Below are 18,501 nucleotides of genomic sequence, written 5' to 3'. Positions count from 1 at the left end.
GATACAACTGAATTTTGAAAGTCCAGCAATGTTCCAATGTGAAGGCAAACCACTTTCATCTGAGTCACATGATCAACTTAGACCCATATCTCCAGAATCTCTTGTGCTGGATGACATGCTTGAAGCAACTGAGTGTAGACCATTGTCTCCTGAATCAATAGCATCAGTTAATGAGTTCAGACCACTATCTCCTGACTCACCTGTAACTGAATTCAGTGGATTTTTCTCTCAGAGTACCTTTCCAGTAACAGGTCGTAGATCCTGTTCACCTCATTCTCTGTCCTCGGAGAATACAGAAGAAGAACTGTACTTTGAAGACCTGTTCGCTGTAGAAAATAGTTTCAGGGCATCCACACCAGCATCAGACACCTCAGTGAATGAGTTTAGATTGCTCTCACCAGACTCACCAGTGCCACAATATTTCACAGCCGCCTTCGAATCAATTGCTGTAAATGATTTTAGCTCCTTGTCCCCTGAATCTGCAATATCGGAGCATGAACACGAACTAGATCTTTTTACTTCAGTGACTTCTCTAGAATCAATTGATGAAGACAGACCTATTTCCCCTGATTTCCCCATATTTGCACCAGACTCTCCAATACCTCAGTATTACACTTCTCACTTTGAACTTACAACAGTAACAATTTATAGGTCATCATCCCCTGAATCAATGCAATCAGATACAGATATACATACCATTTTTTTTGATGACATGATTGATCGTAGAACATCCTCTCTGGAGTCAATTACATCGGATAATGAAAACAGACCTCTGTCCCCTGATTCACCTATTCCTGATTTCACACCGGCCACTCACATGTGTATTATGCCATTTACAGGTTCCCGGCCAAATTCTCCAGAATCAGTCAGTTTGGATGTTGAAAATGACTTGTGTCATTCTCACCTTAGTCCAGAGCAAAGATCTGACTCTCCTCAGTCTATATTATCAGAAACTGGGATTAGACCACTGTCCCCTGATTCACCTGTACCTCAATTCAGTGCATTATTCGCTCAGAGGACTTTTTCAGTAACAGGATCTAGATCATGTTCACCTCAGTCGCTGTGCTCAGAGAATACAGAATATGAATCTTACCTTGAAGAATTAGCAACAATAGAGTATCGACCAGATTCCCCCGAATCAATTTTATCAGATACTGATAAAAGACCACTTTCCGCAGACTCCTTGCCTGAATGGAGACCCATGTCACCTGAATCCGCCATGCTTTTGGAAGACATTAGAGGGTCTTCTCCACAGTCAAATGGGTCCATTAATGAATTTAGATCCCTATCTCCAGACTCACCTACACCACAGTATTTTCCAGTAGTGTTTGAATCAATTTCTGTAACAGATTATAGGTCCTCATCCCCTGAATCTGCATTATCAGAGGAGGAATGGGAATTAAATGTTTTTACTCAAGATTATTCTGCAGAATCAACAGAATCTATAAATGAAGAGAGATCTGACTCTAGATCTTTATCTCCTGATTCTCCAATATATCAATATTATACCAATGAGTTTGAACCAACAATAGTAACAGGTTACATATCACTATCGCCTGAATCAATACTATCAGAAATAGATATGCAGACAGATGCATTTGATGACTTTGTAATTGACCTTAGAAGGTCCTCATCTGAGTCAATCACATCAAATAATGAAAACAGACGTCTGTCCCCTGATTCACCTATTCCTGATTTCACACCGGCCACGCACACATTTATCATGCCATTTACAGACTCCCGAACAACCTCTCCAGAATCAGTCAGTTCGGAAGTTGAAAATGAATGTTGTCCTTCTGACCTTAATCCAGAGCAAAGGTCTGACTCTCCTCAGTCTATATTATCAGAAACTGGGATTAGACCACTGTCCCCTGATTCACCTGTACCTCAATTCAGTGCATTATTTGCTCAGAGGACTTTTTCAGTAACAGGATCTAGAACGTGTTCACCTCAATCGCTGTGCTCAGAGAATACAGAATATGAATCTTACCTTGAAGAATTAGCAACAATAGATTCTCGACCAGATTCCCCAGATTCAATTTTATCAGATACTGACAAAAGACCACTTTCCCCAGACTCCTTGCCTGAATGGAGACCCATGTCACCTGAATCTGCCATGCTTTTGGAAGACATTAGAGGGTCTTCTCCACAGTCAAATGGCTCCATTAATGAATTTAGATCCCTATCTCCAGACTCACCTACACCACAGTATTTTCAAGCAGGCTTTGAATCAATTTCTGTGACAGATTATAGGTCCTCATCCCCTGAATCTGCATTATCAGAGGAGGAATGGGAATTAAATGTTTTTACTCAAGATTATTCTGCAGAATCAACAGAATCTATAAATGAAGAGAGATCCGACTCTAGATCTTTATCTCCTGATTCTCCAATATATCAATATTATACCAGTCAGTTTGAACCAACAATAGTAACAGGTTACATATCACTATCGCCTGAATCAAGACTATCAGAAATAGATATGCAGACAGATGTATTTGATGACTTTGTAATTGACCTTAGAAGGTCCTCATCTGAGTCAATCACATCAATTAATGAAAACAGACGTCTGTCCCCTGATTCACCTATTCCTGATTTCACACCGGCCACGCACACATTTATCATGCCATTTAATGGCTCCCGACCAACCTCTCCAGAATCAGTCAGTTTGGAAGTTGAAAATCAATGTTGTCCTTCTGACTTTAATCCAGAGCAAAGATCTGACTCTCCTCAGTCTATATTATCAGAAACTGGGATTAGACCACTGTCCCCTGATTCACCTGTACCTCAATTCAGTGCATTATTCGCTCAAAATAGTTTGCCAGTAACAGGGTCTAGATCATGTTCACCTCAGTCGCTGTGCTCAGAGAATACAGAATATGAATCTTACCTTGAAGAATTAGCAACAATAGAGTATCGACCAGATTCCCCAGATTCAATTTTATCAGATACTGACAAAAGACCACTTTCCCCAGACTCCTTGCCTGAATGGAGATCCATGTCACCTGAATCTGCCATGCTTTTGGAAGACATTAGAGGGTCTTCTCCACAGTCAAATGAGTCCATTAATGAATTTAGATCCCTATCTCCAGACTCACCTACACCACAGTATTTTCAAGCAGGCTTTGAATCAATTTCTGTGACAGATTATAGGTCCTCATCCCCTGAATCTGCATTATCAGAGGAAGAATGGGAATTACATTTTTTTACCCAAGATTTTTTTGCAGAATCAACAGAATCTATAAATGAAGAGAGATCCGACTCTAGATCTTTATCTCTTGATTCTCCAATATATCAATATTATACCAGTCAGTTTGAACCAACAATAGTAACAGGTTACATATCACTATCGCCTGAATCAATACTATCAGAAATAGATATGCAGACAGATGTATTTGATGACTTGGTGATTGACCTTAGAAGGTCCTCATCTGAGTCAATCACATCAATTAATGAAAACAGACGTCTGTCCCCTGATTCACCTATTCCTGATTTCACACCGGCCACGCACACATTTATCATGCCATTTAATGGCTCCCGACCAACCTCTCCAGAATCAGTCAGTTTGGAAGTTGAAAATGAATGTTGTCCTTCTGACTTTAATCCAGAGCAAAGATCTGACTCTCCTCAGTCTATATTATCAGAAACTGGGATTAGACCACTGTCCCCTGATTCACCTGTACCTCAATTCAGTGCATTATTCGCTCAAAATAGTTTGCCAGTAACAGGGTCTAGATCATGTTCACCTCAATCGCTGTGCTCGGAGAATACAGAATTTGAGTCTTACCTTGAAGAATTAGCAACAATAGAGTATCGACCAGATTCCCCAGATTCAATTTTATCAGATACTGACAAAAGACCACTTTCCCCAGACTCCTTGCCTGAATGGAGACCCATGTCACCTGAATCTGCCATGCTTTTGGAAGACATTAGAGGGTCTTCTCCACAGTCAAATGAGTCCATTAATGAATTTAGATCCCTATCTCCAGACTCACCTACACCACAGTATTTTCCAGCAGGCTTTGAATCAATTTCTGTAACAGATTATAGGTCCTCATCCCCTGAATCTGCATTATCAGAGGAAGAATGGGAATTAAATGTTTTTACCCAAGATTGTTTTGCAGAATCAACAGAATCTATAAATGGAGATAGATCTGACTCTAGATCTTTATCTCCTGATTCTCCAATATATCAATATTATACCAATCAGTTTGAACCAACAATAGTAACAGGTTACATTTCACTATCGCCTGAATCAATACTATCAGAAATAGATATGCAGACAGATGTATTTGATGACTTGGTGATTGACCTTAGAAGGTCCTCATCTGAGTCAATCACATCAATTAATGAAAACAGACGTCTGTCCCCTGATTCACCTATTCCTGATTTCACACCGGCCACGCACACATTTATCATGCCATGTAATGTCTCCCGACCAACCTCTCCAGAATCAGTCAGTTTGGAAGTTGAAAATGAATGTTGTCCTTCTGACTTTAATCCAGAGCAAAGATCTGACTCTCCTCAGTCTATATTATCAGAAACTGGGATTAGACCACTGTCCCCTGATTCACCTGTACCTCAATTCAGTGCATTATTCGCTCAAAATAGTTTGCCAGTAACAGGGTCTAGATCATGTTCACCTCAGTCGCTGTGCTCAGAGAATACAGAATATGAATCTTACCTTGAAGAATTAGCAACAATAGAGTATCGACCAGATTCCCCAGATTCAATTTTATCAGATACTGACAAAAGACCACTTTCCCCAGACTCCTTGCCTGAATGGAGACCCATGTCACCTGAATCTGCCATGCTTTTGGAAGACATTAGAGGGTCTTCACCACAGTCAAATGAGTCCATTAATGAATTTAGATCCCTATCTCCAGACTCACCTACACCACAGTATTTTCAAGCAGGCTTTGAATCAATTTCTGTGACAGATTATAGGTCCTCATCCCCTGAATCTGCATTATCAGAGGAAGAATGGGAATTACATTTTTTTAACCAAGATTTTTTTGCAGAATCAACAGAATCTATAAATGAAGAGAGATCCGACTCTAGATCTTTATCTCCTGATTCTCCAATATATCAATATTATACCAGTCAGTTTGAACCAACAATAGTAACAGGTTACATATCACTATCGCCTGAATCAAGACTATCAGAAATAGATATGCAGACAGATGTATTTGATGACTTTGTAATTGACCTTAGAAGGTCCTCATCTGAGTCAATCACATCAATTAATGAAAACAGACGTCTGTCCCCTGATTCACCTATTCCTGATTTCACACCGGCCACGCACACATTTATCATGCCATTTAATGGCTCCCGACCAACCTCTCCAGAATCAGTCAGTTTGGAAGTTGAAAATGAATGTTGTCCTTCTGACTTTAATCCAGAGCAAAGATCTGACTCTCCTCAGTCTATATTATCAGAAACTGGGATTAGACCACTGTCCCCTGATTCACCTGTACCTCAATTCAGTGCATTATTCGCTCAAAATAGTTTGCCAGTAACAGGGTCTAGATCATGTTCACCTCAGTCGCTGTGCTCAGAGAATACAGAATATGAATCTTACCTTGAAGAATTAGCAACAATAGAGTATCGACCAGATTCCCCAGATTCAATTTTATCAGATACTGACAAAAGACCACTTTCCCCAGACTCCTTGCCTGAATGGAGACCCATGTCACCTGAATCTGCCATGCTTTTGGAAGACATTAGAGGGTCTTCTCCACAGTCAAATGAGTCCATTAATGAATTTAGATCCCTATCTCCAGACTCACCTACACCACAGTATTTTCCAGCAGGCTTTGAATCAATTTCTGTGACAGATTATAGGTCCTCATCCCCTGAATCTGCATTATCAGAGGAAGAATGGGAATTACATTTTTTTAACCAAGATTTTTTTGCAGAATCAACAGAATCTATAAATGAAGAGATATCTGACTCTAGATCTTTATCTCCTGATTCTCCAATATATCAATATTATACCAATCAGTTTGAACAAGCAATAGTAACAGGTAACATATCACTATCGCCTGAATCAATACTATCAGAAATAGATATGCAGACAGATGTATTTGGAGACTTCGTGATTGACCTTAGAAGGTCCTCATCTGAGTCAATCACATCAAATAATGAAAACAGACGTCTGTCCCCTGATTCACCTATTCCTGATTTCACACCAGCCACGCACACATTTATCATGCCATTTAATGGCTCCCGACCAACCTCTCCAGAACCAGTCAGTTCGGAAGTTGAAAATGAATGTTGTCCTTCTGACTTTAATCCAGAGCAAAGATCTGACTCTCCTCAGTCTATATTATCAGAAACTGGGATTAGACCACTGTCCCCTGATTCACCTGTACCTGACTTCACGCCACTAACATTCACATTTATCATACCAGAATCAGATTCTCAGTCAACTTCTCCAGTCTCTTTGGATGTCGAAAATGAACTCCATCAGTCAGACCTCAGTACAGAGCAAAGACCTGACTCTCCTGAATCAGTAATATCAGAAATTGAGCATAGACCACTCTCCCCTGATTCAGTAAGTGATTACAGGCCAATGTCAGCTATGTCAATGGTAGATCGAGCATCTCCAGAATCCTTTATATCCTTGGAAGAGTGTAGACCATTACCGCCAGACTCACCAGTTCCACAGTTCTCTTGTACACATAAAATATCAGCAATGCATTTATACCGATCAGGGTCTTCTGAGTCATTATCATCAGACACAGACATTGAGCTTTGGGTTTTTGCACCTCAAACTACTGAACAGAGAACATCCTCACCTGAATCATTCATGTCCTTGAATGAAAAAAGACCATTATCACCAGACTCACCTGTTTATGACTTCAAACCATCAGTGTATGTAAATGTCACCCAAAAAGCCACATATAGGTCATCCTCCCTAGAATCAATTGTGTCTGATGTAGAATATGACACGGCAAGCTTTGCATTGGAGGGCAATACATGGACTGAATATAGACCATTGCCTCCCGAGTCAGGTAAAATATCTCCCGTGGATCAGTGTCATTTAGAAATAGAATACAACCAGACTGCTGATCAAAGCCATCCATCACTTGGCCAAGAAGTATCCAATTCTATGACATATCTGTCATTACAGAGCACCGTCAGAATGGAGCCTCAGTATAAACTTGTGTACAAAGCTGTACCCTTGTCATTAATCTCCCATTTGTATGATCCTCAATATAGAGGTGAAACGTTCTGTTCAAAACCAGGTGTGTTTGAGTATGCTGGATGTAAAAAGGAGATTTTTAAGACTTTTGAATTCAGTTCTGAAACACCTGTGCATGCAGAATCCTTTGATTTATTTGGAAAAAAACAAGCACTTTCCACGGATTCTTTGTTTTACTGTACAAGTTTACATCCATTTCTAATGGACAATTCAGATAGCAGAGCATCCTCACCAGAATCATATACATCCATGAATGAGTACAGACAGCTCTCTCCTGATTCACCAGTTCCTGAGCACAGACCTTCATTGCCATCTGCTGAGTTTTTGGCCGAAAGTCGACCTTCATCTCCTGAGACGACATTCTCATTGAATGAATTTCGAAGTCTTTCACCTGATTCACCTATACCTGAATACTCAACACCATCACCAGTTCCAAATGAACAATCTAGTGTGGCACTCAAGCAGCACAAATCCATTTTTACTCCACTGTCCCCTTCATTGTATAAAGATCAGAGTTCTGATATGGACTCAGTGTTTCCTGAATCATTCTCATCATGGTATCCATTGCCACAATGGATTATGTCTGAAAACAGACCTTTATCATCTATCTCTGATATTTCAGATACAGATTCTAGATCCTTATCACCTCAGATGTTCTGTCATGAAACAGAATTGCGAAACCCATCACCTGAAGCTGCAACATTAGAAACAGAACTAACTGAAACGGTTACTCCAGAACCTTTAGACTTTGAGGCAATTTATCAACCTGAATCTCCTGAATCAGTGATTGAATCTGAATATGAGGAGTTTTATGGGAATTTGAATTATTTGTCATTTTCTGACATTGATGAGATTACGAAAGATCTTTCTGTCCTCAAAGATGATTCTGCCTTGCTGAATCTAGTGACATTTGAACAATGCACAGCACAAATCAAGTCTCCACCTGAAACAGAGGGTCTTCAAACTGTTGAGTGTTCATTCGATGAGGAGCTAAAACGAACCCCATCTCATGATATAGCCTTAGAGCAAGCACAGAAGGACACAGAAAGTGTAACACAGACAGTTTCTTACTGTGAAGAAAGGGATGTAATCACCGCAACAGGTGCATCTGCAAAAGATGAAACTAGCAAAGGCCTCATAATCCATAAAAGAGATGACAATCAACACATGGAAAGTTCACAGCAACAAAAAGATGATCTAGGACATGATTCAAGAAAACTAGCCCCTCAAGACATCAAAAAAGGGGTAAGAGATTGAGCATGCCGTTGTGAATCTTGTGTGTTTATCACAATGTATGAACTAAGAGGAATTTCACAATTCTGGATCTACTAACAAATCAAGACTAAATAGACAACTGTAGACCAAGCATGTAGTTTTAGCAGTGTTGAGAAAACGGTCAATTCTGAGAATGTAAACGGCATGTTTGAATCTTCTCCATAGAGCAGTAGTGCCCAATCCTGTTCCTGGAGATTTACCAACCTTTAGAGTTCAGATCTAATCCTCATCCAACACATCTGTCTGTAATTATCAAGTGCTCCTGAAGATCGTAATTAGCTGGTTCATTTGTGTTTGATCAGAGTTGGAGCTGAGCTTTGCTGGAAGGTAGATCTCCAGGAACAGGATTGGGAAAGACATCCGTATTTTGCATCGGATGTTAATGCATGTTAATCTTTTCTATCTTTCCATGCAACAAAATCTATTGCGTTTGTGTGATGTAATTATTACATATTGGGAGAAACATTGTTTTCTTCCCTTTCATTTTGCACAGGAAAATGTCTCAATGGACATTCATTCAGAGCCTCGAGTGAAAGATTTAAGTTCCATTTCAAAAAGTTTAGAGCCTCAAATAAAGTCGACAGCCTCCTTATTGACCAGTGAATCATCGAAAGAGTCACACCTAGCCACATGTGTCCCCAATATACCTGAGCAGAACAGATCTCAACCGGTCTTTGACTTGGAGGCCCACAAATCCACTCCTGATTCATCACCTAAAGAGCCCAAAGCATCAAACGTATTGCAAGAAGTAAATTCTTTTCAGTTTTATCTCAAAGACTCTCACAGAAGAGTTGAACTCAATCCAATTGATTCCTCTGCATTTAGTTTGAGTCTCGAATCACCTGATTACAAAACTTTGCTTTCAAGACCTGTGAAGACTCCATCAACAGGCATTCAGATGTCACTAACTGATTTAAGTTCAATCTCTCCAATAGTTAGCATATCCTCTTCCGATCAGAGGAATTCACCAGAGTCCCATGGATCTCTAAGTGAGGGGATTTCTTGTGCTGAAGAGGTTGTCCAGCTTGAACAGACGTTACCATCATTTGGTGGTGATGAGCCTGAATCAAGTTTAGCCTTACCTGGAACTTATCCATTTGTAGCTGCTATGACACCTTGTAATCTGGAAGCGACTCAAGAGCTCAACGCCTCTGAGATGCCTATAAACCTGACGGGCGACCAGATACAGTTAGATGCCACCTCAGCTTTAGATGTTGACTCTCCACTTTACAGTCTCAATCTTAACTACAGACCAAGACCTGTTCACGCAGATAGCACTGAGTCAGATGCTGAGTTTTTTGATTGCCAACAAACGTTTTCTGACACATCTGAGCCAGAGGTTGGATCATCAGAACTTTTAGATGTTCCTCAAGCAATTTACCAAGTTGAGGAACTTCCATCTTTATCAAGCAGCCCTGAATACCTGACAGGTATACCTAAACTTAGAGAGTACACCCAGTTGAAAAAGGATGATCGGCCCCTATCCTGGGGCAGTGAGGACCTCCCCATAGTTCTTGAGCCAGAGGACGAATACACTGGTGAGGAGAAGGCATTCCCGTATGATTATACAGGTGATCATTCATTTGCTGAAGAGCTACCTCCAATGAAGGGAATAGAGTATGATGACGATGATGACTTTCTAGGGAGGGTAAGCCATCTAGCATGATCTCAGTTTGTGAGGAAGAGTGCTGTAACTCCCCGGCCTGTGCTAACAAACTGACTTAAGCCCTAATGGAACATTTTAAAACATTTCAATGCCAGCAAGCTAATGTTTGCCGTTTCAATTAAAAATCAGTTATAAACATGGTTTACATGTGTGCACCCAATCTGATCTCACAGAAAACTGTTACGAGGTGGCGATTTCATATGAATTTGTATGAACTGAGTTGTGCAGAAACTTATGAATATTAGAAAAAAAGCATGAAGGTCCATCCCAAACATGGCCGTCCCTGGGGAGTAAGCAGATCATACAAAAACATATGAATGAGATACGAATTAGCCACCAGTTTGCCAAAATAGTGATTGAGATTGTGTTTGCTTTAATTATTCGATAACTTTGAAACCAATCTATTTTTTCGACTGCATGATTTGGGTGGATTTTCATTCCCAGCAGTGCAGTCTTTTCATTGCCATCATTTAATGATACTAATATCTGGTTTGCATCATAATTTGTTACATTGCTGGGTAGTAACACTGGTGAGAATAACTGTTTTTACTAAAAAAGTTAAAAGGAACTTTCTAAATACATTTGCATGGTGTGACATGCAAGTAAATAAGATATACAATAGTACTGAAGACATGCGACCACAATGCATTTCTGCTACTCTTAGGAAGTAGCTGAGGAACTAGGTTTGCTGTCTGATAGTTCAGAGGAGGAGGTTTTGACCACCAGGGTGGTGCGGCGCCGTGTTATAATCCAGGTACCTGGTTTGGGTGTGTGGGTCTGTGTCAGTGGACCCCCATTTCCATGTTAGGGGGGGTATTGAACAATGGAAGTATTCTCATTTGCTGGTATGACAAAAGAAAACTGTAACGTTATATTTAATTTCCCATAAAGGTATTTGTCTCTCAGGACTGAAGTTAACCTTTTCCATTAACATTATATATATATATATATTTTTGTTTTTAGGGTGACGATATGCCTGAAATCCCTCCTCAGACAGTGACAGAAGAGCAATACACTGACGAGTATGGAAACATGGTGGTCAAAAAGGTAAATGTTTTTTCTGTCTTTACACAGATTCAGTCCATGCAATGTTACGTCCATATTTGCCCTGCATTTGCTACAGTTGGTAAAATACCGTAAAAATGCTGCCGCAGAATCCAGGATGCCTTTAGAATAATTCACGTTATTTGTAAGAAATATGAATTAACTTATAATTTACAAAGACACAAGTTTTTTTTTTTTTTAAAGAGGATTGAGTTTGATTATTTCAAAGTTTGTGAGGTTCATGGCATGAAAACCTTTTCCGTGCCATTGACAGCATTTTCCGGCAACCCATGTGATCACTGTTATACGGTAGGGGGCGCTGTTACACATCTTCTGAAAGAGTGCAGAATATCCGGATCAAAACACAGGCGAAGAAGAAGCAGAAAACAATGATAAAAGCATTGCTTACACACATCATAGACTTAACTTGACTTTCTCAGCTTTTTGTTCAAAACGTTGCTTTTTTATGAAACTTGCCCACATTCAAGTGTAGATAAAAAAAATAATCCATGAAACGAAAATAAAGTTTTATTGTTTTAATTTTGTTTAAATACAAAAAATTAAAAATTCTGGGGGGCATGAAAGCTTTGTGAAAATGATCAAAAATGCTGGTGGCTGGCCTTTTTTTTTTTTTTTTTTAAATGCTGGCGGGGAAAGAGTTAAACTAGTCTTGTTAAGTTACCATTTTTACTCACAATGAAAGCATGACATCTGAATCTAAAACCACTAAACTTCACACTGAACTAAGCACATTGTGATTGGTCACTTGACAATCCAATCAGACGCTGTCTTCCTGTCTGTGGTTCTTGACCAGAATAAGTTGTGAAAAGGTCCAGAAAAATACGAAATTATATTATAATGATTATTTTCTTAATATGCTGGAAGATGGTAGAATTCTTCTCATCTTTAAAGTGTACTTGATAACATGATCATTTTTATCCTTGTCTCCCCACAGATAACGAGGAAAGTCATCCGTAAGTATGTGTCAGCAGATGGAGTTGAGCGAGAGGAAGTGATGTCAGAGGGGCCGAGACAGGAAGTCGTCTCTGTGGACGAGGCTGACGGTTTCTCTAAAGTCGTGAAGAGGACGGTGGTGAAGAGCGGCGGAGATCAGACCGAGGTGGGAAACCTGTCCGATACTTTTATTCTTGGTACTTTGCGATTCCTATATCTGTATTTTCATTGCATTTTAGAAAATTTGGTAGAGAAACAAAACGAATATGAATCACAAAAAGGACGAGAACGATACAGTTCTAAAAATCATTCTAAATATAAAAGAGTAGCAGAGTCCACAGTACACTATAACCATAAAAACACAAAGAAACAATATCGTTGGAATCACTTTTTTTCCAGCTGATGAACGATAAAATCATTGACAGCCAATCAGAATCCATCCTGTTTTAAGGGCGCGAGCATTTAAAGCGACAGACGACAAAACTGTAGAATAAACAGAAAAAAAAAAACGCTGGTGTGAATACTAATATAGTTATCTTGGTGTGACGCTCAGGGGCGTCACTAGGATTTTCATTTTAGGGGGGCTAAGCCCCCAATATGATTTTTAAACAAATTATAAAAAAAGGTAACACTTTAGTTTAGGATCTAAAGATCACTATTAACCATTTTCATTACGATGCAAAGGCACGGTTTTATAATAACTGTGGCCCCAAATGTTAGGCAGGGCAAATAGGGGGGTTCGGGGTCTCCCCGAGAAAATTTTGATATCTCTGATCTACATATGTGCATTTTAAGATGTTCTGAAGGCCAAAAAACTTGGTCAGTGGGCAGCTGATTATTTTTCTCTCCTCATCAGCAGCATCACTTTTTTTCTCTTTGTTTTTCTCTTGCCCTGTCTCTTCCCCTCCTAAAGCTGAGCTTTGACTGATATAGGCTTTTCATTTTTGTCTGTCAGTGAAGAAAGTAAACATAGGGTCAACTGATAGGGTGATTTTGCCTATGAATCATTTTCTCAGACGCGTTTATTTACTGAAAGCTACTAAAGGTAATTAAGTTTATTAAATGCATTCACAATATGTAGGCTACACATTTATTATTGATCTTATGCCTAATACAGGGCCGTAGACAGGGCTTTATAATCACAGAGGTCCTAAATTTGAGATTGGTAGGGGGTTCAAATTTTTTATTTCTGATATGTGCATTTCAAGACGTTTGAAGACCAAAAAAAAAGGATAAGAAATAGCTTTAAAACCATGTCAGTGGGCAGATTATTTGTCAATACCTCCTCTCTTCTCATTTCCATCACTCTTCCTTTTTTTCTCAGTCTCTTCCTCCCTTTCTCTTCCCCTCCTAAAGCTGAGCTTTTTTAATTTACTAAAGGCTACAATTTGTATTATATTCTCAATATGTACACATTCATTATTAATCTTGTGCCTAACATGATGAAAACGGCTTTGTTAATGTTTCTTGTAAACTAATTATTACATTACATGAGCTACATGAGTGTATAGGCCTATTTTCAGTTCAAAATGGCGAAATTAGACAAAACTATATTAGTTTGCCTGATTATTTTTTGACATTCGTTTAACATTTATGACCTAAAAAAAGTAAAATATGAAATGTTAAGTTTAGCTACTTACATCTTATCTCGCACTTGACCGTACGCGTCGAGTCCATAGACTGTAAAAAATGGTCGTGTCGCACTGTTAAAATTCGCGCTCAGCAGCGTCTGTGAACATAAAGCCCGCCTACTTTGATTTGATTGGTCGTCTCTGACATTGACGAGCAGTGACAGACCAATGAGGCTCAGATGAACACACAAATGAACACACACACCCTGTCCTCTGTTTCTGACGTGCTCTCTGCACGGCGCAGCTGTGGATTGAGAATGTGCTGAATCTGATTATAACAAGACTGAAGCGAACACGAATTTGTGTAGCCTACATTAATCTCACATTTTTAGGGGGGCTTGGCAGAAGCTTGGCTGAAGCCCCCCTAAAAAGGGCCTAGTGACGCCCCTGGTGACGCTAATATAGTTATCTTGGTGTGACGCTAATATAGTTATCTTGGTGTGAACGCTAATATAGTTATCTTGGTGTGAACGCTAATATAGTTATCTTGGTGTGACGCTAATATAGTTATCTTGGTGTGACGCTAATATAGTTATCTTGGTGTGACGCTAAATAGTTATCTTGGTGTGAACGCTAATATAGTTATCTTGGTGTGACGCTAATATAGTTATCTTGGTGTGACGCTAATATAGTTATCTTGGTGTGAACGCTAATATAGTTATCTTGGTGTGACGCTAATATAGTAATCTTGGTGTGACGCTAATATAGTTATCTTGGTGTGACGCTAATATAGTTATCTTGGTGTGACGCTAATATAGTTATCTTGGTGTGAACGCTAATATAGTTATCTTGGTGTGACGCTAATATAGTTATCTTGGTGTGACGCTAATATAGTTATCTTGGTGTGACGCTAATATAGTTATCTTGGTGTGAACGCTAATATAGTTATCTTGGTGTGAACGCTAATATAGTTATCTTGGTGTGAACGCTAATATAGTTATCTTGGTGTGACGCTAATATAGTTATCTTGGTGTGAACGCTAATATAGTTATCTTGGTGTGACGCTAATATAGTTCCCTTTCAAGGGAACTTCGAGCTGCGTCGAGACGCGGTGGGAACGCCCCTGCGTGATTGCGTCGTGAACCACGTGTATAATCAGTCCAATGGAGAGACGAGACGTCATAGGCGTCATCGACCAGGAAACTATAAAGCACCTCTGAAAACAGACCGCGCCAGCTTCTATGCCTTCAGCAAGCGTTCTGTGTGATCTTGTCTCTGTCTATTTATTGTTGTTTGTCCACAAGCATATATATATATTAGACAGGAGTTTGGAGAGCAAACAGCCTTGGATCGTGTGTTCGTCCCTGCCCTCGCTTCATTACCAGTGGGGACACACGCGATTCATGTGTTGTCTGTTTTAGAGTGGAGCATGCACGGTCAGCTCTAGTAAATTGGGTCTGACGGTGTTCATTCATAAATTCCCGACGTGTAACATATGCACTATCGAGAGTTTTAGCTCTGCTCTTGTTGGCTTTCTTCTCGAGGGAAGAAAGTCAATAAAGATTTGGCTCGGATCTACGTGTTTGCTGAGGTAGCGCATAGATTACGGGTCTGCAATAAAGATTCTGTGACTCGATCTCGGATCTCGCGTGTGCCGAGGCAGTGCGTAGATTACGGGCTGCATAAGAGTCGTGGCTCGGATCTCGCGTTTGCCGAGGCAGCGCGTAGATTATGGGTCTGCATCTCTACAATAAGAATCTATGGCTCAGATCGCGCGCTTGCCGAGGCAGCGCGTGATTATTATTTATGGGTCTGCATATCTGCATAATAAAGTGGCTCTTCTCACGTTTGCTGAGGCAACGTGTAGATAAATGGTAGCTAATATGCACAGGGAACTGAGTAGACGGGAAATTTCCCTTTCTCTCGTTCTCTTATGATTGTTTGAAAACTAATTTTGTATTCTTTATTGTTTGAGATTATAATATGAGGTCTATATTAATACACTATATTCAGCCTTTAAACTAGACCGTTTCTACTTGTCTGGTTGATATTTGGCTGCATTTAATTTGAGAAAATTAAATATGTAGGCCTACTCATCTAATCTTTGAGTTAAATGTCTGTATTTCTAGGCTACTATTCAGCTTTTTCATTCAGACCGTTTCTACTTGTCTGGTTGATATTTGGCTGCATTTAATTTTTGAGAAAATTAAATATATAGCTACTCATCTCTTCCTTGGAGTTAGATGTCTATATTAATATACTATTCAGCTTTAAGATTTTTCATCCAGACCGTTTCTACTTGTCTGGTTGATATTTGGCTGCATTTAATTGAGAAAATTAAATATGTATTCATCTGATCTTTGAGGAGTCATTTATTTCTGAGGAAATAAATGGTTGTTCCCAAGAGGAAATGGATAACACCTCATTATATGGTGCACATCTCCCTTCGGTGCCCTCCAGCGAGTTCTAGTCTCAGTGTCTGACTCGCAGAAGGGGGGTTTAAGAGGGGTCAGTTCGGTTATTTCCTGCCGGTCATCCGTTTCAGGACGCCGGATTGGCTTCTCAAGCTATACTAGAGACCAGTTTCGAGAGGCTGGTTCCTTTTAGTAGTCTCAGACATAGTAATTTTTGGATAAGACATATCTGAGGATAGTCGTTAGAAGAAGAAGTCCTGATGCCGAGGCTATCTGGCTTCTGAGGGTGGCCCCCTCCGGGCAGAGACGGGTTCGAGAATCCGTGTCTCCTCGGTGCCTCTGGGGGGCGACTCTCTGAGGAGGGTCGCAGCGCTGCCAGTTCGGTTGTTCCCTGCCGATTCGCCGTTCAGGGCACCGAGGTGTCAGCGTCCAGAGACTGGTCCCCTTAGTAGATTTTCTGGCAGCGTGGAAGCTACTGCCAAATATATCTCGTTGGGTCCTGCTCACTATAGAAAAGGGTTACAGAACTCAGTTCGGTTCTCATCCACGCATATTTCTAGGGGTCCTCCCTACGGTGGTAGACCCCGAGCAGGCTCTGGTTATGTTATCATTCCTGGGAAGCGACTCTCTGAGGAGGGTCGCAGCACTGCCAGTTCGGTTGTTCCCTGCCGGTTCGCCGTTACAGGGCACCGAAGTGGCTGTTCGACCAATACCAGAGGCCAGTCTCGAGAGACTGGTCCCCTTAGTAGATTTTCTGGCAGCGTGTAAGCTACTGCCAAATATATCTCATTGGGTCCTGCTCACTATAGAAATGGTTTCAGAATCCAGTTCGGTTCTTCCGCCTAGATTTCTAGGGGTCCTCCCTACGTGGTGGACCCCGAGCAGGCTCTGGCAATGGAGCAAGAAGTACAGACTCTTCTGCGAAAGTAGGCTATAGAAAGGGTTCCTCCTCCCAGTAGGGAGTCAGGGGTTTACAGCCGTTACTTCATTGTTCCAAAGAAGGTTGGATGCTTACATTTCAAACAGATTGTGTCACAGATTCAGTCCGAGGACTGGTTTGTCACGATAGATGGAAGGACGCGTCCTTCCATGTAGCCATCCGTCCTCCACACTGGAAGTCCCTGAGGTTCGCTTTCGGGGGCGAAGTGTACCAATATCGGGTTCTTCTCTTCGGCCTAGGTAAAACTAGGCCAGTCACTCACTGCTAAACAGTTTCAGAGACTGGTGGGTCTCATGGCAGCTGCGTCCAACGTAATAACTTTTGGCCTCCTGTACATGAGACCCCTGCAGTGGTGGCTCAGGACCAAGGGGTTTCTCCGAGGGGAAATCCGTTTCGCATGATCAAGGTCACGCGGCGATGCCTATGTTCCTTAGTCATGTGGAACAAACCTTGGTTCCTCGCCCTAGGCCCAGTGCTGGGGGCTTCTTGTCGACGTGTAGCTATCGACGGATGCTTCCCTCACAGGTTGGGGGGGCGATCATGAGTGGTCGCTCGGCGAAAGGTCTTTGGCAGGACCATCTACTTTCTTGGCACATAAATCGGCTAGAAATGATGGTGGTGTTTCGATCTCTCTCAAGCACTTCCTGCCAGACCTGAGAGGTCACCATGTGCTTGTCTGCACAGACAACACGTCGGTGGTCTCTTACATAATCCAGGAGCAGACATCCTGTCGAGGCAGGGGCAGAGGCCCGGGGAATGGAGACTCCACCCCGAGGTGGTGGAACTCCTGTGAAAAACTTTGGTCGAGCAGAAGTAGACCTCTTTGCATCTTAGAGAACACACACTGTACACTATGGTTCTCACTCAGTCAGCCAGCTCCTCTGGGGCTGGACGCTATGATGCAGACGTGGCCGAGGTCACGTCTGTACGCATTTCCCCCGATCTCTCTGCTCCAGGGTGTTCTGGAGAGAGTTCGCCGGGACGGGCCCTTCTTCTGTTATTAGCCCCGTGTTGGCAGGCCTGAGTATGGTTCTCGGACCGAGAGTCTCTCCTCGACGGCTCTCCTCTGGAGATTCCGCTCGGGTGGACTTTTTCTCTCAGTCGAGCGGGTTGATCCTTCCCCCCGCCCAGAATTGTGGAAACTTTGGGCTTGGCCTCTGAGGGGGCCCAGCTCATAAGTTCAGGTCTCTCAACTGAGGTTGTTGAGACCACCCTAAACTCCAGAGCTCCCTCCACGAGGAAACTCTACACCTTGAAGTAGAAATTGTTTACTTCCTGGTGCGGAGAGCACCAGCTGGACCCAGTTATCTGCCCTGTGGTTGCAGTGCTGGAGTTCCTGCAGGAGCGTTTCTCCGCAGGTCTATCCCCCTCCACACTAAAGGTTTACATGGCAGGCTTAGCTGCTTACCATGTCCCTTTAAGTGGTGTATCCT

The 18,501-nt window shown here is 41.4% G+C and overlaps 2 protein-coding genes across 12 annotated transcripts in view; one reads left to right on the top strand and one right to left on the bottom strand.

Moving 5' to 3' along the window:
• The window catches only part of camk2d1 (calcium/calmodulin-dependent protein kinase (CaM kinase) II delta 1), a 381,234-nt gene that overhangs the window by 259,527 nt on the left and 103,206 nt on the right, over window positions 1-18,501 (bottom strand). The gene's annotated exons all lie outside the window — the stretch shown is intronic.
• Window positions 1-18,501, top strand: part of ank2b (ankyrin 2b, neuronal) — a 287,922-nt gene that overhangs the window by 264,187 nt on the left and 5,234 nt on the right. For all 6 annotated transcript variants that reach the window (XM_056272303.1, XM_056272304.1, XM_056272305.1 and 3 more), the window contains 2 exons: window positions 11,109-11,192; window positions 12,145-12,309. In XM_056272303.1, coding sequence (XP_056128278.1) covers window positions 11,109-11,192; window positions 12,145-12,309 — 249 coding nt within the window. The remainder of the gene's footprint in view (window positions 1-11,108; window positions 11,193-12,144; window positions 12,310-18,501) is intronic.

The sequence above is a fragment of the Rhinichthys klamathensis genome, unplaced genomic scaffold, assembly GCF_029890125.1.
Source record: "Rhinichthys klamathensis goyatoka isolate OS25496 unplaced genomic scaffold, OSU_Roscu_1.1 h1tg000334l_1, whole genome shotgun sequence".
Lineage (NCBI taxonomy): Eukaryota > Metazoa > Chordata > Actinopteri > Cypriniformes > Leuciscidae > Rhinichthys > Rhinichthys klamathensis.
Note: the sequence above shows the minus strand (reverse complement) of the source record. Positions and strands in the feature narration are given on the sequence as shown.